Genomic DNA, 20671 nt, shown 5'->3' with positions numbered 1-20671 from the left:
GGTTCCTTCAAACCTGATCACCTCCCAATACTGTCATCTTGGGGGATAGGATGTCACATATGAATTTTGAGGGGACATGACCATTCAGACCATAGCAGGCGAGGATGGATCTAAAGCAAAAAAATTTTTCCAGACTTCATCTGTAGATCTTGACATCAGATGTTGAGAATTCACTCTTGTAGTGTAGAATTTAGGAGTTTTTGTTTGGTTTGAAATGAATTCCAGCATTAAAACAAAATCTCTTACATGATTAATTTGCTACAGACAGACTTTTACCTTTCCATAGAATTTTTTTTACAGTAAATTATAAAAATGCACCTGTCAGTTCAAAAGAGCATACATTACTTTTTACAGATACCTTGACTATTCAAATTATTTCATTCACCAGTATTATGACATTTGTAACAGTCTAGTGGCTGAAAACTGAAATAATCATGTCTTTATTATTTACTTTTAATTCATTTTTACTTTTTAAAAGTAGTGTGTCTTCAGTGTAAAACATTTTAGCCGCATGCAGTGGCTCACGCCTGTAATCCCAGCACGTTGGGAGGCCAGGGTGGGTGGATCACAAGGTCAGGAGTTCGAGAGCAGCCTGGCCAATATGGTGAAGCCCTATCGCTACTAAAAATACAAAAACTAACTGGGCGTGGTGGCACGCACCTGTAGTCCCAGCTCCTTGGGAGGCTAAGCCTGGAGAATCGCTTGAACCCAGGAGGTAGAGGTTGCAGTAAGCCGAGATTGTGCCACTGCACTCCAGCCTGGGCAATAGAGGGAGACTCCATCTCAAGAAAAAAATAAATAAATAAACACATTTTAGCCTTGATGGGTATAAAGTAATAGTAGAGACTGTTTATCAATATGTAAATGGATTACATTATATGTTGTTTAGTCATATACTTCTGCCCCCTTGAACGGTGTTAATGAACATCTGCCCATGTCAGTACATTTAGATGAACTTAATACTTTACAACATTTAGCTTGTTTCTGTATTTATCATGTTATAAATTATACTCTAATAAACATCTTTTCATATATATCTTTTTTTTTTTTTTTTTTTTTTTTGAGACAGAGTCGTGCTCTGTCACCCAGGCTGGAGTGCAGTGGTGCCATCTTGGCTCACTGCAACCTCCATCTCCCGCGTTCAAGTGATTCTCTTATCTCAGCCTCCCAAGTAGCTAGGATTACAGGCGTCCACCCCCAAGCCCGGCTAATTTTTTGTATTTTTAGTAGAGACGAGGTTTCACCATGTTGGCCAGGCTGGTTTCGAACTCCTGACCTCAAGTGATCCACCTGCCTTAGCCTCCCAAAGTGCTAGGATTACAGGCATGAGCCACGACGCCCGGCCTTTTCGTATATATATCTTTACATGATTGTCTGTTTTCTCAAGTGCCTAGAAGTGAAATTGCTGGATCATAGGGTCTGCAAAATTTTTAAATTAGATCTGCAGTTATGTTCTCTCAGAAATGTGTATATATAAGTTGAGTATCCCTTTTTAGAAATGCTTGGGACCAAAAGTGTTTTGGATTTTGGAGTTTTTCAGATTTGGGGATATTCTGTATATATATAGTATCTTCAGGATGGGACCCAAGTCTAAACACGATACTGATTTATGTTTCATGTCCACCTTATACGCATAGCCTGAAGGTAATTCTATACAATATTTTAAGTTATTCTGTACATGAAGCAAAGTTTATCTTAAGTACTTATGTGAAATTTTCGACTCATGGCATCCAGCTGGACTCAGAAAGTTTCCAGTTTTGGAGTATTTCATATCTTCAGATTAGGGATGCTCAACTTGTATTATTCTGTCTTCTGGCATTGACTATGACTAATTAGAAGCTCATCAATCTAGTTATTCCTTTGTAGATTATGGCTCTTTTCTCTGATTGTTTTAAAGATAAAATCTTTGTCTTTGGTACTCTGCAGTTTCACTACAATATATCTAGGTGCAAATTTCTTTTTATTTTTCTCTTCAGAACTTTGTGTGCGTGTGTGTGTGAGCGTGTGAGCGTGCGCGCGTTTTCAGTATATTATAAAGAAACATACTGTCAGTGTCTCAACCATTATCTCTTTGAATTTCGCCTTTCCCTTATTCTTTCACATCTTTCTTTCTACAAGTCCTCTATTAGATGCAGTATGTATTTTCATTCTGTTTCTCATTTTCTCTTCCATATATTCCATTGCTTTATAAGCTCTGCTGCTTTCTGGTTGCTATTCTGTTACTCATCTTCCAGTTCACTTTTCTCTGTGGTCTCAAGTACCTTCTGCTGTTTAACCTATTCATTGATTGTTACATTTTATGATGATATATTTGCTAGAAGCCTTAATTGATTCTTTTTCAGATCTTGCCTTTTCACTTTATATCTTATTCTTATGATTTCCTTTTATCTCCACAGTCATTTTAAATATTTTTATTTTATAGCTTCTTTCAGGTTCTGTTCTTTTACATTCTTAGATATTAATCATCTAATTAGTGTTCCTGATCTTTACTCATGGTGGATTATTTCTTTGTGCTTTTGAATTTTATTTAACATGAGCTCATTTTCAATATAATGTTATTTGTTTTTCATGTTTTACCTCTAGAAATCCTTTGCTTCCTGGGTTACAGAAATAAGTCCATAGCAGTTTTGTTTTTGTTTCTGCCAGAAATCCTATGGTATTACCAGCCTCAGACCAATTTTTTTGTTAATTTCTATTTTAAGTTTCTTTTTTACACCTGTAGTGTAAATTTGGACTCCACACCTGTGTATGGTGCAGGCTCATGTCTTTAATTTTGTGAGAGAGATGTTTCCTTCCCACTCGTGGCTCTGGTGAATTTCAGTTCTTGTGGCTTCTATGTGGCAATGGATAGAGGTTTAGCTGCTTTTTCCTAGTAAGAAAGGACCTTCCAGAATCTAGGCTTTATTTATGCAACTATTTCATTTAAATAAAATGTCTTCCTGGTGTGGTCCTATAGTGTGTCTTCTTTCCATATAGCATTAAAACCCCAGCTCCAGTATGTCTAGTTCTAATAACTGTATCTCTCTCCTTCGAAACACTTCTCCCCCACATGTCACCACAGTATTTTAACTTAAACACTTATTATAGTGGCTTTTAATTCTGTCTTTGTTTCTGGCACCAGGGAATTATTTTCTTGCAAGCTCTGCTGTTATAAAACAAAAGCAATCATTTTTTCATTATTTTTGGTTTTTCATAACAGAAGAGGTTCTGAACTAGCTCAGTACACTATCATTCTGGAACTGAAACCAAGTTTTTTTCTCCCAAAAGTAAGACTTAAATTTTCCTAAATGTGCTTTTAGTATCTATTGAGATAATAGTATAAGTAGTCTCCATTAACTATTAATATAATGGAAGTACATTAATAAGTTTACTTTAAACTGAGATACCTGTAATAAATCCAGCTCTATAGTTTGTATACTGTTTCCTAATCTTTTATTCAAAATTTTTGTGCCAGTTTTTTTAAAGTAAATGCTCTTGATATATAGGTATTTTGTTTACTTTATTTGCATGTTAAATTTCTACATCAGAAGATGATAGCCTTTTTTTTCTGAATTTTTTTTTTTTTATGTTAGCCTGTGTTAGTTTGGTCTTGCATTGCTATAAAGAAATACCCAAGACTGGGTAATTTAGAAAGAATAAGGGTTTAATTGGCTCCTGGTTCTGCAGGCTATACAGGAAGCATGTTGCTAAGCATCTGCTCGCCTTTTGGTGAGACTTCAGGAAGCTTACAATCATGGCCGAAGGCACAGGGGAAGCCATTGTGTCACATGGCAAGAGCGGAAGCAGGGGAGGAGCAAATTTTAAACAGCCAGATCTCATGACAACTCAAATCATGAGAACAGTGCCAAGGCGGGTGGCACTAAACCATTCATAAGAAATCCACCCTCATGGTCCATTCACTTCCCGGTCAAGGTCCCATCTCCAACATTGGGGATCATAATTCAACATGAGATTTAGAGAAGATGGCATCCAAACTATATTATTCTGCCCCTGCCTCTCCAAATCTATGTTCTTCTCACATTTCAAAATATAATCATTCCTTCCTAATAGTCCTCCAAAAGTTTCAGCTCATTTCAGCCTAGCTCAAAAATCCAAAGTATCATCTGAGATAAACCAAGTCACTTTTACCTATGAGCCTGTAAAATTAAAACAAGTTATTCACTTTCAAGATACAATGGGGGTACAGGCATGGGGTAAACATTCCCATTCCAAAAGGGAGAAATTGGCCAAAAGAAAGAGGGTACAGGCTTCATACAGGTTTAAAACCCAGTAGGGCAGTCATTAAATCTTAAAGCTCCAAAATAATCTCCTTTGACTCCATGTCCCACCTCCAGGCCTTTGAGCAGCCCTGCCTGTGTCTGCAGGGTTCAGCCACCACAGGTGTTCTCATGGGTTGGAGTTGAGTGTCTGCAGCTTTTTCTAGCACAAGGTGTAAGCTGCTGGTGGACCTAACATTCTAGGGTCTGGAGGACAGGGGTCCCTTTCCCCAGCCCCACTGGGCAGTTCCCCCGTGGAGACTGTGGGGCCTCCAACTCCACATTTTCCCTTCATACAGCCCTAGTAGAGGTTTTTTTGTAAGGGCTCTGCCCCTGCAGCAGGCTTCTGCCTGGCCCCCCAAACTTTCTCATACATCCTCTGAAATCTAGGTAAAGGCTGCCAAGCCTCCTTCACTCTTGCACTGTGCACACCTGTAGGCTTAACACCATAGATGCTGCCAGGGTTTATGGTGGCTTACATTTTCCAAAGCAGCAGCATCACAAGTTGTTCTTGGGGCCCTTTGAGCCACAGCTGGAGCTGGAGCGGCCTGGATTCAGGGAGCAGTGTCCTGAGCTGTGCAGGGCTGGGCCTGGCCGCCTGAACCATTATTTCCTCCTGGTCTCTGAGCCTGTGATGGGAGGGGCTGCTGTGAAGATCTCTGAAATGCCTTCGAGGCCTTTTTCCCATTGTCTTGGCTGTTAGCACTTGGCTCCTTTTTAGTCAGGCCAATCTATAGCAAGTGGTTACTCCACAGCCTGCTTGAATTCCTCTCCCGAAAAAGCCTTTTCTTTCTCTGCCACATGGCCAGACTGCATGTTTTCCAAACTTTTATAGGTCTACTTCCCCTTTAAATATAACTTCCAACATTAAGTCATTTCTTTGCTCCAACGTCTGAGTATAGGTTGTTAGAAACATCCAAGCCACATCGAAATTTCTTCTGTCAGATGCCCTAAATCATCACTCTTAAGTTGAAACCTCCACAGATCCCTAGGGCATGAACACAATACAGCCAAGCTCTTTGCTAAGACATAACAAGGATGACTTTGCTCTGGTTCCTCATAAGTTCCTCATTTCCATCTTAGTTTTTATCACCCTGGCCTTCCCTGTCCATATCACTATCAAGATTTTGATTATAACCATTTAACCAGTCTCTTAAGAATTGTCAGATTTTCGCTCATCTTCCTGTCTTCTTCTGAGTCCTGCAAACTCTTATAACCTCTGCCTGTTACCCAGTTCCCAAGTTGCTTCCACATTTTTCAAGTATCTTTATAGTAGTGCGCTATTCCCAGTACCAGTTTTCTGTGTTAGACCATTCTTGCATTGCTGTAAAGACATACCCGAGATTAGGTAATTCAGAAAGAAAAGAGATTTAATCGGCTCATGGTTCTGCAGGCTGTACAAGAAGCATGGTGCTGGGCATCTGCTCCACTTCTGGTGGGACCTCAGGAAGCTTACAGCTATGGCAGAAGGCAAAGGGGGAACCTGGATATCACATAGAGCTGGTGCAAGAGACAGGAGGTGCCACATGCTTTTGAACAGCCATATCTCACAAGAACTTACTATCGCGAGGACAGCGCTAAGGGGATGGTGCTAAACCACTTATGAGAAATCCACCTTCATGATTCATTCACCATCAGGCCCCACCTCCAACATCGGGGAATCACAGTTCAGCATGAGATTTAGAGGGGATAATACCCAAACTATATTATAACCTTTTAAAGTAAATTGAAAAGTGAAATTTGTCTGGACTTTGGAACAATTTAAACTACACAAAAATTACCTTTTTTTGGAAAGTTTTAGAAAACTATCCCATCTGGTTTGGTGTACTGGGAAAGGGGAGACTAGTCAAGAGCAGTTAGCTTCAATCTTTGACAGACTTTGCCATGTTTTTATAGTCATTGTTTTGGTGTTTTGTTTTGTTTTTAGTATCAAGGCAGCTTGTTTTCCAGAAAATAATATATCTAATCTAAATCTATAACTTAAGTACAATAGCCATGTTTCTCCCTTGTCCCCTCCCTCCCATTTCTCCCCATTTTCGCTAGTGTTAGAATTGCAAGAGCTTTGTTATTTTATCAGACTTGGTTGAATACCAGCTTTGGTCACATATGATTAATATTCTACAGTTTTTTTAATTAAAATTATACTTTTCTTCCCTAAGTACCACTACAGGAAGGGACCTTGGAGATTTAGTCCATCCCTCATTGTTGACTAAGTATCTAGGCTAACAGTATTTATAGGGGGAAAAATGTATTTTAATATTGATTAAACAAAAATTGTAAAATAAGCAACTGGGCCGAGGAGTATAGCAGTGGAGAGGTATGGTATATAAAATAAAGCTAAATCTTTATTTTCTCATAAATGGCACTAAACCATTTATGAGAAATTCGCCCCCATGATTCATTCACCACCAAGCCCCACCTCCAACAATAGGTAGGAATCAAAGGTGTAGAGACATGAGGCAGGAAAGTTTCCCTGATGAGCTTTGTAGCACTTGCTGGCTTTTTAAACTGTTGACATGTTTTCTTTCTTAAACATTTTTTAAAGTTTCATTACAGGATAATGTCACATTAAAATATTTTCTGAACAGAAAATTCATTAAGATATTTGAAAATCCATCTTTAAACATGCTCTTCAGTTTTTTGAGGATAGAATGTTGACCACTGTGAAAAAACTAATAATTATTATATAATGTTTTATCTATAATATAACTAATGATATATTTAAATTATATGGTAGGATTATCTCATTCACACTCAGGTTTTAATTAACGCCGGTATCAAAGATGCCTCTCACATTTTTCTCTGCAGGTCAGATCTGTCCTTTGAGCGCTAGACCCGTATATCACAACTCCCTGTATGATATCTGTATTTGGATGTTTTAAAGGTACCCTAGATTCCACAGATTCAGAAACAAGCCTGTAATCTTCTCTTTGTTTGTACTCTTTGATTTTTCCCCTTGTTTCCTAATTCAGAGATGAGACCACTGTCCAGTCGAGCAAATCAGAAATCAACCTTGACACCTCCTTCACTGTTACCCCAATTTCTAATCCATCACCAAATTTCTATATGTTTTTACTTCCTAAATATCCTTTAAGGTTTTCCACTTCTCTCTACCTAGTCTCCATTGCTATCCACAGTACAAGCTATTACCATTTCCTGGCTGGACTACAGCAGTAGTTTTCTAACTGGTCTTCTCATATATTCTTTCACCCTTTTTCCATACAATAGCCATTTTTTATACACACATGATTTCTTCATCATGTCACCTTTCCTACCTCTGAGCTTTAAATCCTTCAGTGGCTTCCCATTGTTCTTAAGATAAAATCCCCAATTTTAAAGGCACTTCATGATGTGGGACCTACCTATTTTTCTTGATCTTTGCTCTCTACAGTTTTTTCTAATGTACCATGTTCCCATGCTCTGCTTTGGAATGATGTGAAAGAGATAAAAACAGTGGCTGTGATAGCCACAAGAGAGATGGCAGGCAGCAGACCCAGTGCAGAAGAAGGTAGACAGAAGATAAAATAATGGGCAAGTTAAAATAGTTATCTAAATTATAAGCTTGTATTTGTGTGCCTTTAACCTAGCAATTTCTGTGATCTGCAGGGCAAGGACGTTGACTCTAATACTTGTACTATCTCCAGCGTGATATCTCCTGCATACTAGGCACTCATTAAATGTATGGTTGGTAGATAAATAGATGATAGTCCCAGTTTTAAATACTCTTATCTAGTTGTCTCATAAATGCCCAGAATTTTCATGAGACCTATATATCCAGTCGCATTCTTTGTTTTTGTTTTTTAATCTGGAGACATGGTCTCGTGTTAAACAGGTAGCTTTTGTATACTCTTATGGTCCTAGAAACATCCACCATGGTAAACTGCACTGAATATGAAGCATAACTTGTAGTCTGAGTGAGCCATTAACCAGTGCCTAGTACTCTTCACTGTTGTAGTTACTGAGAAATCAAAAATTGTTTAAGAAAGGAAAGAATATGGCACATTTTATAAACCTTTCCAATATGTTTACTTATGTTTTGTAGTACTGTATGTACTCTGCTATTTAGAATCCTTAAGGAATTAACCCTCCTAGATCATTTTAGCTGGTGGAAGTTTAGATGCCAAAACTTTATACTTATTGCTGCAAACATTTTATAAAGTATGATTTCTTTATTCTTTTTCTCAGGAGAGGGGTTATTTTGCATCTTAACATAGGAAATGTGTGTCTGTTTATTATGAGAAATAATTTTACAGAGTAAGTTCATAAGGTATTTCTTGGTTTTTATTTTGAAATTTAGTAAATACCAGTTGTTTCAGTAATGTGTTTGGGCTGTCCTTACAAATGACTTATTGCTCCACAAAGGCTACATTTCAAATAGTTATATTGCTTTCACTCTTAAAGTTTACTTTTGCTGGATATAGTATGTGGGTTGATAGACAGTTTGGTTTTTTCCTCTTTCAGCACTTATATTACGTCATTTCACTATCTTCTGATACCTCCATTGTTTCTGATGAGAAGTCATCATTCACTTGAATTATTGTCATTCTGTTTCTTTAGCTGTTTTCAAGATTTTCTTTTTGGTTTTTAGCAGTTTGACTGTCTTGTGCCTGTGTGTAGTCTTTGTTTTTTTCTATTTGGGATTTGCTGATATTTTAAATCTGTAAATGTATATATTTTACTAACAAAATTTTTAGCCCTAATTTCTTCACATTTTTTTTCTACTTCATTCTTTTTTCCCTTTCCTTCTGAATCTCCAATTACAGGTGTATTAAAGCTTGTGATACCTTACCACGGATCCCTAAGGTTCTATTTCTCTCCTCTCCACTACCCATAGTCACTTTTCTATTCATCCTTCAGATTGGATAATTTCTATTGCTTTGTCTTCGAGTTCATTGACTCTGCCATTTCCCATCCATGGTTAAGTCTACCCAGTGAAGTTTTTCAGATATTTTATTTTTTAGTTCTTAATTTTTTATTTGCTTTATATATGTATAATTTCCATTTCTTTGCTGAGAGTTCCAAGCATATTTGCACTTATATCCTTTAGCATAGTTAAAATAGCTGCTTTAAAATACTTATGTGCTAATTCTAGCAGCTGGCTCATCTTGGGCTTGGTCTCCATTGGTTGCCTTTTCTCTTGAGTATGGGTCATTTTTTTTCTGTTTATGTGTAACAATTTTGGGTTTTATTTAGAACATTATGAATGCCATGTAGAGACTCTGGATTCTGTATTCCTCCAGTGAGTACTGGTGTTTGGTTTGTTACCTGTTTCAAGCCAAATAACTTGACTACACTTAAAGTATAAGCTCTGAAATCTCAGTTCAGTTATTTTAACCTTATCCTTGCTGCTTGAATGGAATTTGTCATACGTATGTATAGTTTGGAGATCAAAGATATATACAGAGTTTATGCACAGAATTTAGGGCTTCCTCTCTGTGGTTCTCTCCTTCCTGTGATCTACTCACTAAGCTTTCAGCTGTTGCGATTGTGCCATCGTCTGTCCTTTTTGGTTCATCAAGCAAGTAAGACTGCAGGTCTGAGTTTTAGCTACCCAAACTAATTGGGACCTGCTCTCTGAGTAAAAGCCATTAAAAATAGAAAGTTACCCTTGCTGTTTCCTTCTTCCAAGTGCTGACCCCTTCTTCTTCCCTCCCCCAATTTGTTTCTGCCTTCAGGTAGTTTTTTATGCATTTCTGCTGTTTATAGTTGTTATTCATGAGAGATTTGGTCTGGTAGGTGTTATTCAGCCATTACAGGAAGTAGAACCCATAAAATAAAATTGTACAATTGAAGAATGTTATCAATTGTGTAAGTCATAGTCTTTATTAGAAAAGCAGGCAAGTATGGTGAGAGATTTCAGTATATGTTTTAATAATGAAATATGTTGAAATTTGTTTTCAGGGTTCATCCTCCTTTAAATAATAAAAATGTGTCTCAGACTATTTGCCTCTCCCTCAAATTGTGTATAAAATTTTTTTTTTTCAAATCTAGATCATTTGAAATATGTTTTGGAAGCCTTGTAGAAAGAAACTATAAAGAAACCTTATAATAAAATATTCATTTTATTCAATAAATGTGTTGCATCTTCTGTGAACCAGGAGTGATCTAGATCCTGGCGATAGATCAATGAACTTCAGAGTCCTTGATCCCGTTGGGCTAATGTTTTGCGGATGGAGAGATAATAAAATATATCACGTATTGATACAGGCTATGAAGAAAAAGCAGTATGAGGGTGCAATGGTGGGAGATAGGAAGAGTTATGGCATTATTTTAGATAGAGGGGTTGGTCAAGGAAACTGTCTCTGAAGAAGTGACATTTGATCAACATTCTTAATGACATAAGAGAAGGGAGCCATGCAAGTGGGTCTAAGGGAAAACTGTTCCAGTAGTAAAGGAGTGGCAAATCCAATAGCCCTAAGGAAGGAACAAGAGTGGCTTCTTTGAGAAATCACCAGACTGCCATTTTAATTGAGGGAACAAGGAGAGGGTAGAAGATGAAGTTAGAGGGGTGGTAGATAGCCAGGTAGATAGCCTTGTTATTTTGAGCAGGGAAAATGATGACTCTGATTTACTTTTTACAAAGATCACTCTGCTCAGTAAAGAAAATACTAGGGGCAGGGGAAGAGGTAGTATGTTGGCAAAAAGAATGAAGGTGCAAGGAGACTTATTGAGGCCTTTGCAATAGTAGTCTAGATGAATTATCATAGTGGCTTGGACAAGAGCAGTAACAACTGGGAAAAATTGGTTAGATTCAGAACACTTCTTGTATATAAGCAAGGAAGTCTTGATGGTAGATTAGATGTGGGATGAGAGAAAGACCAACTGGATGAATGATGGTACCATTTACTGACGTGGAAAAGACTGGGAAAGGATTTATTTGGATGGGGGAGGAATTAAGAGTTCGATTTTGGACATAACCAAGCTTGAACTAAGTTGATGCACAAAAGATGTCAGTTAGCCAGTTAGATATGTTAGTCTCAGGGAAGAAATTGGAGTTGGAGATAATAATATGCCAAGCACCAATATATAGATATTGTTTAAAGCAATATATTTGAATGAAATTGTCTTGAAGAGGAATGTAGATATAGTTGAAAGGAAGCCATAGATCTGAACTCTACCAGCCATCAACATTCAGATGTCCAGAAAAGGGAAAGGATCCAGCAAAGTAAACTTAGAAGAATCTGCCAGTAAGTAGAAGGAAAGCCAGAAGAGTATAAACCTCAGAAGCCACATGAAGAAATTGTTTAAAGAATGAGGTGTAGTAGTGGTTGAATGGGTCCTGAGCTACAGAGAGATCTAGTAAGTTGAGGACTGAGAACTCATCATTGGGTTTCATAAACTGAAAGTGTATGGTGGCTTTGATAAGTGTAGTTTCAGTGGAGAAAAACTATGAAAGCCTGACTGGGGTAGGTTTAAAAGAGATTAGGAGGGAGGGAGGAAGTGAAGACACTTAACATATAAACAATCCTTTCCAGGAGTTTTAGCCCAAAATTGGGGGAAGGGGGAGAAATGAGCTGATAGGAATCAAGGAAGGCTTCCTTAAAATGAGCAGTTCTATAGCATGATTATCACCACTTAAATTATTTTAAAATGTCACTTACTAATTTCTAGTACTTTCTCTCCTGCAACCCATTTATAGGAAAACTACTTTTGAATGTGAAAATTGTGTGTGTATGTTTACATAGAAATACGTTTGGAAAATCTATAATGCAAATAATTTGATGTGGCAGTGATTTTATACAGGAGATGAAACTAAGCTAAAGCCACACAGACAGAATAATTAAGTACAATTTAATCAAGTGATGATAAAAAACTAAAAGGCTTATTACTATGCATGATATCTAAGTGAGCATTTATTTTATTGAGCACTGAGGAGTTCTATAACTAAATCTATTCAAAACTATTTTAAATATCTATTATGCTGAAGACTGTTTATGAAGTGCTAGATACACAATAATAAAAGAGACCGAATTCCTACATTAATGTAATATATAGACCTGTATTTTTAGGCTTATGTTAATGAGGTTAAAAGAGAAATACCACAAATAAGAAATTAGTTTTAAAGAGATTGTCTTCTTATGAAATTTGTCCTAATGAAAGGTGTCTTCAAATAGCATGATTTTAAATGTCTTAATATTTTAAGTTAATGTACTTACCTTCTATTTATATCCCCAAAAGATTTTTCAACATTAAACATGGTTTACATTAGAAACAACAGGAATAAAAATAAGGTAGGTAGTTTTCAACTTCGACCACACGTTAGAATCACCTTGGGATCTTATAAAACTCCATATACCCAGGCTGCTTACTGCTCAGCCAATTAAGTCAAACCCCTTGAGAAATATTAGTATTTTTAAAATACTGATTTAATAGAAGCAGAGGGAATAAAATGCTATTAAGCTCCTGAGAATGAATTGATTGTGCATTTAAGGATTAAGTATATTTGAAAGATAAAGCAAAATATTGAATGCATTGGGTTTTGAATCATTAAGTTTTAGACAAAACAGAGTCATTTGTCGTAACATATTTTTTCAGTATCCAAACTTTAAGAATTTAGATTACTCACCTCGAGGTAATCATTAAGAAAAAAATCAGTGATGCTATTCCTTCTCCCTTTTTAAAAGACTCTGGGAAGACAACCTTGACAGTAATTTCTTATTTGAATGTTTTTTGGCTTAGCCATTTATAGAGCATATAAATATATAGGAGTTAGACAATATAAAAGTTTACCATCAGAGTTAATACTAAAAAGATAGTGTAACTATATGGAAAGCACTTTAGGTCTAAATATTTTTTAGTTTATAATGTTAAGTGCTAAAGCACATATTCTTTTGTACTGAAATTTTAAATCCACAATATTCCTTCTATAATCAGTTCTCATTAAAATTTTTTTTTCTTTCTTTCACAGAAAATGCTTGGACAGAAGAGATGAGTACTATTTCCACTAAGGCCTAGAATTGCCTACTGTACAAATAGTCTTGATCAGGCAATATACGAATGGCCCAAGGAAGCCACCAAATTGATTTTCAGGTTTTACATGACCTGCGACAAAAATTCCCTGAAGTACCTGAAGTTGTTGTATCCAGGTGCATGTTACAGGTCAGTGTTCAATGATTTCTGAATTTGTTAATACAAACCTGTTTTTTTTTAAACATTGGAAGAAAAGGTCTTTTAGGTTATCTTCTTGTTGGTATTAGTGTACTATGATGAAAAGAGATAAGCTTTGGTGTCTGATAGTCATGTGGCCTTTAGCAAGATAGAGCTTTCTGTACCATCTGTAGTATAGATAATACTTAACATGTAGAGTAGATGTGAGAGTTAAATGAGATCTGAATGTAAAGCATTGATAATCTCTGTACTTACTAGATATGAGCTGTCTTAACTTTTCTCCCACCTGTTCTGCCAGAAGAGCTAATTTCAGACCTTAGTATGAAAGTGAGAAAAATGATTAAGGAGCCAGGAAACTTGGGTTATAATCCTAAATGGGCACCCCAAGCATATTTGATAAAGAATATGCCCTCTGTGCTTTAGGTTTTTTTAATCCGTAAAATAAAAGAGTTTGACCAGACAATGCCTAAGGTCCCAATTCCAAAGTGGGGAAAAAGTCTGTTTTTATATTTTTAAATTTAATTTGTAAGTTTTCCAATTAATATCACTAACCCTCTAATTTGTACCTTGTTCTTAGTATACCCAATTTTAGAAATTCACAATTCCAAATATTGAATGATAGTTGTGCCTTTCTGTTTTATTAAACTGAAAATCTGTGTATCAGAAATGTATTTGGGGCCATGTGCTGTGACTCACTCCTATAATCCCAGCACTTTGGGAGGTTGAGGTGGGTGGATTGCTTAAGGCCGGGAGTTCAAGAGCAGCCTGGCCAACATGGCAAAACCCTGTCTCTACTAAAAATACCAAAATTAACTGGGCGTGGTGGCCCACACCTGTGGTCCCACTACTCAGGAGACTGAAGCACAAGAATTGCTTGAACCCAGGAGGCAGAGGTTGCAGTGAGCTGGTATCGTGCCACTGCACTCCAGCCTGGGAAACAGAAAGAGACCCTATCTCAAAAAAAAAAAAAAAAAAAAGTATCTGGGGCTCAGTCAAGCATATTTACTCTTGAAGTGATTTTTAAAGTTTGAAATTATATGAAATTTTTATTGAATCTATACTTTATATTAAATGACTACATTTTGTTCACACCCTTATCACCGTTATCACCTTTTAATTGGTCTACCTGCTTTACCTAACCCAGTTTTGGTCTCTCCAATCTATCCTCTTCTGCCAGAGTGCAGAGCTGTTCACACACTTAAAACCTGTTGATTGTTCCCTGTGCCCTTCTGAATGACGCTTATATAGCTTGACTAGGGCATACAAGGTCTGTGATCTGGAATCCTGGCTGTTTCTACACCCTAATCTTTGTCCAGTCCTTCCTCTTCATACCGTATGCTCTAGTCATCCTGAGCTGCATGGAATTCTTCCACCAGCAATGCCTTTTCTTATGGTATAATGGTTAAGAGCATATCTTTTGGCGATAAACCAGACTGAGTTCAAGTTTTGACAGTTACTAGCAGTAACATAATTAACTTCTCTGACCCTCATTTTCTGACTTTCATTTCCTCAACTGCACAGTGGGAATAAAACTTAACAGAGAGTTAAATTTGACAATGTAGGTAAAACAACCAATAGGGTAACTGATTCATAATGAGTATTCAATAAATGTTAGCAGCCAGTACTAAAAGGAATAACAACAGCAGAAAGCCCATAATATATATTTGGTAAATGAATCAATAGTTTACACTTGTTAATATAGAATGTGAAAAAAAATGAGAGAATAAAAACATGTAATAAGGATGGAGTCAGAAGTTAAAAGAAAGTGTGGGAAAGGAGCAGAGATAGTGGGGAAAAATAGTCTCCCCCCTAGAACCCAAGTAACTTCTCCCTAACTTTTCAAATAAAAGAGAATTTTGTGGTAAAAGCTATGCTATTCAGTAGGTTATTTAAAAACTAACAGGAAGATAACTATAAGTTCTTTGATAAATTTCTGTAGACTTCGTTTTGAAAGAACTGTCCAGAACATTTCCCTACATATAGTACAGGCATAGAGATTTTGAAATACCCTAACTGGGAGTAAAACATAGAGCCTTTTGTAGAATTACTTTAAAATATTTAAAAAAAAAAAAAAAAAAAAAAGAGCTCTAATGCACTCTTACAATATAATCTCCAGTACGTGTTAAGAAAAACAAGATGCGGAGCAGAGTATATAGATAGAACGAGGCAAATAAATATCTACACACCCATGTATTTGTCCCTGTTTGCATAAAGAAATACTGGAAGAATTAAAAATGAAATTAATAAAAGATAGTTATCCATAGTAGGCCAGAGGGAACAGGCCAGATGGGACAGAGTTAGGACTCAGATTTCTCAACAGTTATCTTTTTTTATTGTTTTAACCTGTGTCAATGAATTACCTATTTAAAAGTAAAATAATTAAGCATGTTTTCAGCTTTAACCCAGAAATAAGAAATGAATGGTTTTCCATTTCCTTTGGGCATCTAGTAATATCACCTTCACAATGTTAATCTGGCTTTACAGAAGCAAACTCCTCTACTTAGCATGCTTCCCAACACCTCGTGTTAACTAAAATGAAATATTTTGCTTGCCTGAAACAGACCACACTTTTTAAAAGTGAGTTGATAATAATTTAGGGTATCCAGGTAATGTACTTTTTAGCTGATATAACAAGAAATCTGACAAGAAAGGCATAGGAAGAGCTCCTTCTTCTGGGGTTACAACTAGGGTGCAAGTTTTCCCAAATTTAGAGCAATATTTTTAAACTGAAAAGGCAAATTAAGCTACCTCTAAATGACAGCGTCTCTTTTGGGGCTGCTCTTCCTTTCTCAGTTGGGTGGGTTTCTGTTCTTCTGACAGACCCTTCCTACAGTATACTGGTTCAGAACTTTTTAAAAATAGTGAGGGATCATGCCATGCTACCAGTTCTGTGTACATGTTCTTTATAGACATCTTGCTTGTCAGGAAGAGAACAAAAGTATCTATCCTCTGTTGTTCTCTTCTTAAGTTTATCTGTTGCACAGTTCCCTCTTTTTGAAACTACTCATATCTTTTCCTTCTACTGTGAATTCTCTAAGATAGCTTATAACCAGCAGGTGTAATTTGTATCTTTAAAGTTGATTTTTATATTTGATAATTAAATCTTAAACCTTAGAAGAATATGAAAATATTGCATAGTTTTCACTTTGATTTTTTAACTGAATTTTTTACTGTTTTTAAATTCTCTTAACAGGATGATTGAATCTGTAAGTTTAAAATTGGTATTTCTTTTCAAAGTATTGCATTAATAAGTATTGTTCATTCAGTATATGCAACACTTAATATTTAAGTGCCATGTACTGTACTTAGTGGAACCTTCTCAAATGACCTTCACCCATCGTCCTTACCCATATTTCTATGATAACACCTATCATGCTGCATTTCATTTGTGTTCACGTTAATCTCCTCCACTAGACTGTGAGATTCTTGGCGATCAGTGATCATATTCCTTTCTCCTTGCTCAGTAAATGTTGGTTAAAGGAGTGAATGAATGCTGTAGGGTATATATACTTTGATACTATCTGTAATTTCTGTGTCTGTGCAGGAGTTTGGGGAAAAATGAAAGAGAAACTGGAATTAATGATTCAGATCTTTTTATAGCTTTGAAGAGAATGCAGATTTGTGGCTGTATACCAAAAAGCAGTGATTTTCCACCTTTTAAAAACTCATATTCCACCCCTTTTGATACACTCCAAGAGAGTCCTCTACCCTTTCTCACTAAAAGTAACCAGGGCTTCTTTGAGAAATGGCTGATTCCAAGTCTGGAGTAGATGCATATGATGAGCTGGAACATCTTGTCATATCAGAAAGCAGAGAAGCTTTGAAAAACTACTGGATTCATGTCATATATCCAGGAGCCAACTTGAAGCTGTTCACAGTAACCTGAAGAGGGGATATAATGACCAAAAGTGATTGAAACACATCAAAATATTAAAGATACACGAGTTTATAATGATACTAAAAATAAATCATAGTCACCTTTGGAGGTTCCTAGGGACCAAATTTACTATTCTGGCAACTGGTGAAAAGAATTTTTTTATCCTGCCTCTTCTGTGCAGAACATAACCAAACAGTTGAAGAGAGCAAGTGTTCAAGGAAGAATTGCTGCTAAGAATGAAGACTAAATCCTTTTTATGTTTTTTTGGAGACTGGGTCTCACTCTCACCCAGGCTGGAATGCAGCAGTAGGATGATCGTGGCTCACTGCAGCCTCAACCTCCTGGGTTCAAGTGATCCTGCTACTTCAGCCTTCTGAGTAGCTGGGGCTGCAGGTGTACTACCATACCTGGCTAATTAAAAACAAAATTTTTTTTAGAAACAGGGTCTTACTGTGTTGCCCAGACTAGTGTCAAACTCCTGGGCCCAGCGATTATCCCGCCTTGGCCTCCCAAAATGCTGAGATTACAGGTGTGAGCCTCTGTGCCTGGCCAAAATCTTACAATTGGAACATTGCAGTATTGCTGTTTAGCACCCCTAATGAAATAGTGTTTCTAAGCAATGATCATCAATAGCTGCTAAAAATCATTAGTTGGATCCAGCTGACAACATCTGAATCTACCAGTCAGTTTTAAAATCACAAAAAGACAGGCAAACATTCCTGTGTCTCCTTGTGTGATTTGACAGTGGACGTCTATGATGGTCACCAAAAATTCAAACATGGACTTGATCACATCCATAGATATAACTACTAGTTTACAATGAAATGCAGGGGAAATTGATTGACCACGGGGTGCAGTCCAGAATAGGGGAAATTCTGCTACACAAATACCAAGTTTTCTCACAAACAAATGACTGGAAAATATTTTAAAAGAGGAGATGGGGCCGGGCGCGGTGGCTCAAGCCTGTAATCCCAGCACTTTGGGAGGCCGAGGCGGGTGGATCACGAGGTCAGGAGATCGAGACTATCCTGGCTAACATGGTGAAACCCCGTCTCTACTAAAAATACAAAAAAAACTAGCCGGGCGTGGTGGCGGGCGCCTGTAGTCTCAGCTACTTGGGAGGCTGAGGCAGGAGAATGGCGTGAACCCGGGAGGCGGAGCTTGCAGTGAGCCGAGATCACGCCACTGCACTCCAGCCTGGGAGCACAGCGAGACTCCGTCTCAAAAAAAAAAAAAAAAAAAAAAAAAAAAGAGGAGATGGGCTGGTTATTAAAAGAAACCTAAAAGGCTTATCAGCCAAATGAAATATGTGGGCCTTATTTATATCCCGATTTAAACTAACTGTACAAAGACATTTTTATGCTTTAATTTAATGCTATTTGAATATTAGGTGATACTAAGAATTATTGATTATTTTAAGGTATGATCGTGGCATTGTGGTTATGTTTTTAAGTCCCTGTCTCTTACAGTACATATTGAAGTATTTACAGATGAAAACGAGATGATGTCTGAGACTTGATCTAGTTGTGGTAGGGGGAGTAGCTGAGGCATATATATCAAATGAAAAATGATGGGTGATAAGTATGTGGGAGTTTATCATATTTCCTCTCTACTTTTATGTATGTTTAAAATTTTCTAAAATAAAAATTTTAATAAAAAGTACATTTCATTTTCTCCTCTTGTAACCTTATAAAACCCCTGTAAGTTCTTTTATGTTTTGCTGATAAGAAAGTAATGTCTGTAGAGTATAAATAATTTGAGTGCACATAAATTATGGCATAGCTGAGCTAGAATATTGCTTTTTAATATGAACATATTGAATAATTACAGAGATTACAAAGGATTAAAGGGAAAGATTTTTGAGTGCTCAAGAGAATTAAAGAGGAAGACTAAATATGAATATCAAACTTTTACAAAGGAGGTGTGGAATTGAATTTGGTAGGGCATGTAAATTTTAATTTGAGAATGATGACAGAGAGGAGGTGAGAAGAAGATAAAGTCTCCGAGCTTTGGCTAAGAAGGAAGACGAATTTACTTCGAATGGCAATAAATTTAACTTAAAGCAAAAAGCACCAATCAGGTTTGGCAAAAGATAAGATCTAATTTTAATAAGGAATCATTGATAAAGATTGTGATCAGTTTTTCAACTTTATTTGAAAAATTAGTATGTATCAATTCAGAGTTATTAGTAGGATAAAAGGATTTCTGTAGCATGAGAGATTTAAGTTGTTGGTTTTAGGAAGGGGGAAGTCAAACCTTGCTCACTATCCTTTTAAATTACCAGTTGAAACAATGTGAGCTGTCATTTCCTTAACAAGGCATCAGGATGCCTTTTTAGTCTACTTCTTTCTTAATATTATTTTATCTCATATCAAACTGCCTGTGGACATTTTAACTTGGCTATTCATATTTCTTAAGTCTAAAACTCTCCTTTCTGTCAGGTTCTTAATCTTCCAGGCTTATTTGAATTCTTTCTCTCTTGTGGCCAAATTGTGTTGACAATTTATATTCTTTTAAAATTTATTTCCATTATCAAACTCTCATTACTTTATGTCTTCTAACTGGTCATCTTGCCAAAGGTTTTTCATCTTTTTATTCATCTTAAGTATCAGTAGACTTCTCTTCCCTGAATACCCTTTGTGTTTTTACTTCTCTGTTCATCCCCTTTCAGTAGCTCGCCTCATTGCTTATAATACAGTCAAACTCTAGTGTGACTCATTTTTCAAAACTCCTTCGTTATTTAAATCCAATCTGCTTTTGCAACAATTTGTTCAACAACATTTTCATTACAAATCTTTAGCTCCAGCCAGATCTGTTCCAGCCACCTTGTTTGGAACATGCTTTTACTTAACTCTCACATTTATGTTCTTTACTCGTGCCATTCGCTTCACTAAGAATTGTTGTTGTTGTTGTTGTTGTTGAAGTTCTGCATATTCTATGAAAAACATCAGGCCATACCTTCCTCATTAACCCATTCCTTTCTTCAGTAGCCTACAATATTAATTCTCTGTTGAACTTCATCACCACTTACTATTTGGCATGTACTCATGTTACCTTTTCAGATATCTGTGGTTTGTCTTCCTTTCTAGGGGAAAAGTTTGATTTTATATGTCTTTGATTCTTCCACAGGCTCACAGTGCTATGCATATAGGAGGTGTTTGGCAAACATTTTCGTGGATGATTTATGACTACTGGTTAGTCAGTGTCTTTTGAGAATTCTTTAAAAACAATCTGAGGGTTCCCCCCCACCTCGAGTAGATTTTTATGATGTTGTCTAAAGGCAGAGATAGGAACTAGTTCTTCTGGAGGCTACCTTGAGCCTCCAGAGAGAGAGGGGGAGAGAGAGAGAGAGATTACACAAGTTAGGAGGAAGCATGGGAAGAATTGAGATGACTTTGGTGTGAATTTCAGAACTTTAAATGCTACAAAT

At 36.7% G+C, this 20671-nt stretch overlaps 1 protein-coding gene across 1 annotated transcript in view; it reads left to right on the top strand.

The window, feature by feature from the left end:
* TAB2 (TGF-beta activated kinase 1 (MAP3K7) binding protein 2) overlaps positions 1-20671 on the top strand; it is a 90460-nt gene that overhangs the window by 36264 nt on the left and 33525 nt on the right. Inside the window, exon 4 of the mRNA XM_025383078.1 lies at positions 13165-13355. Within this exon, the coding sequence (XP_025238863.1) occupies positions 13254-13355 (102 nt within the window). The 5' untranslated portion in view covers positions 13165-13253. The remainder of the gene's footprint in view (positions 1-13164; positions 13356-20671) is intronic.

Source organism: Theropithecus gelada, chromosome 4 (assembly GCF_003255815.1).
Source record: "Theropithecus gelada isolate Dixy chromosome 4, Tgel_1.0, whole genome shotgun sequence".
Classification (NCBI taxonomy): Eukaryota; Metazoa; Chordata; class Mammalia; order Primates; family Cercopithecidae; genus Theropithecus; species Theropithecus gelada.
This window is presented reverse-complemented; position numbering and strand designations above follow the sequence as displayed.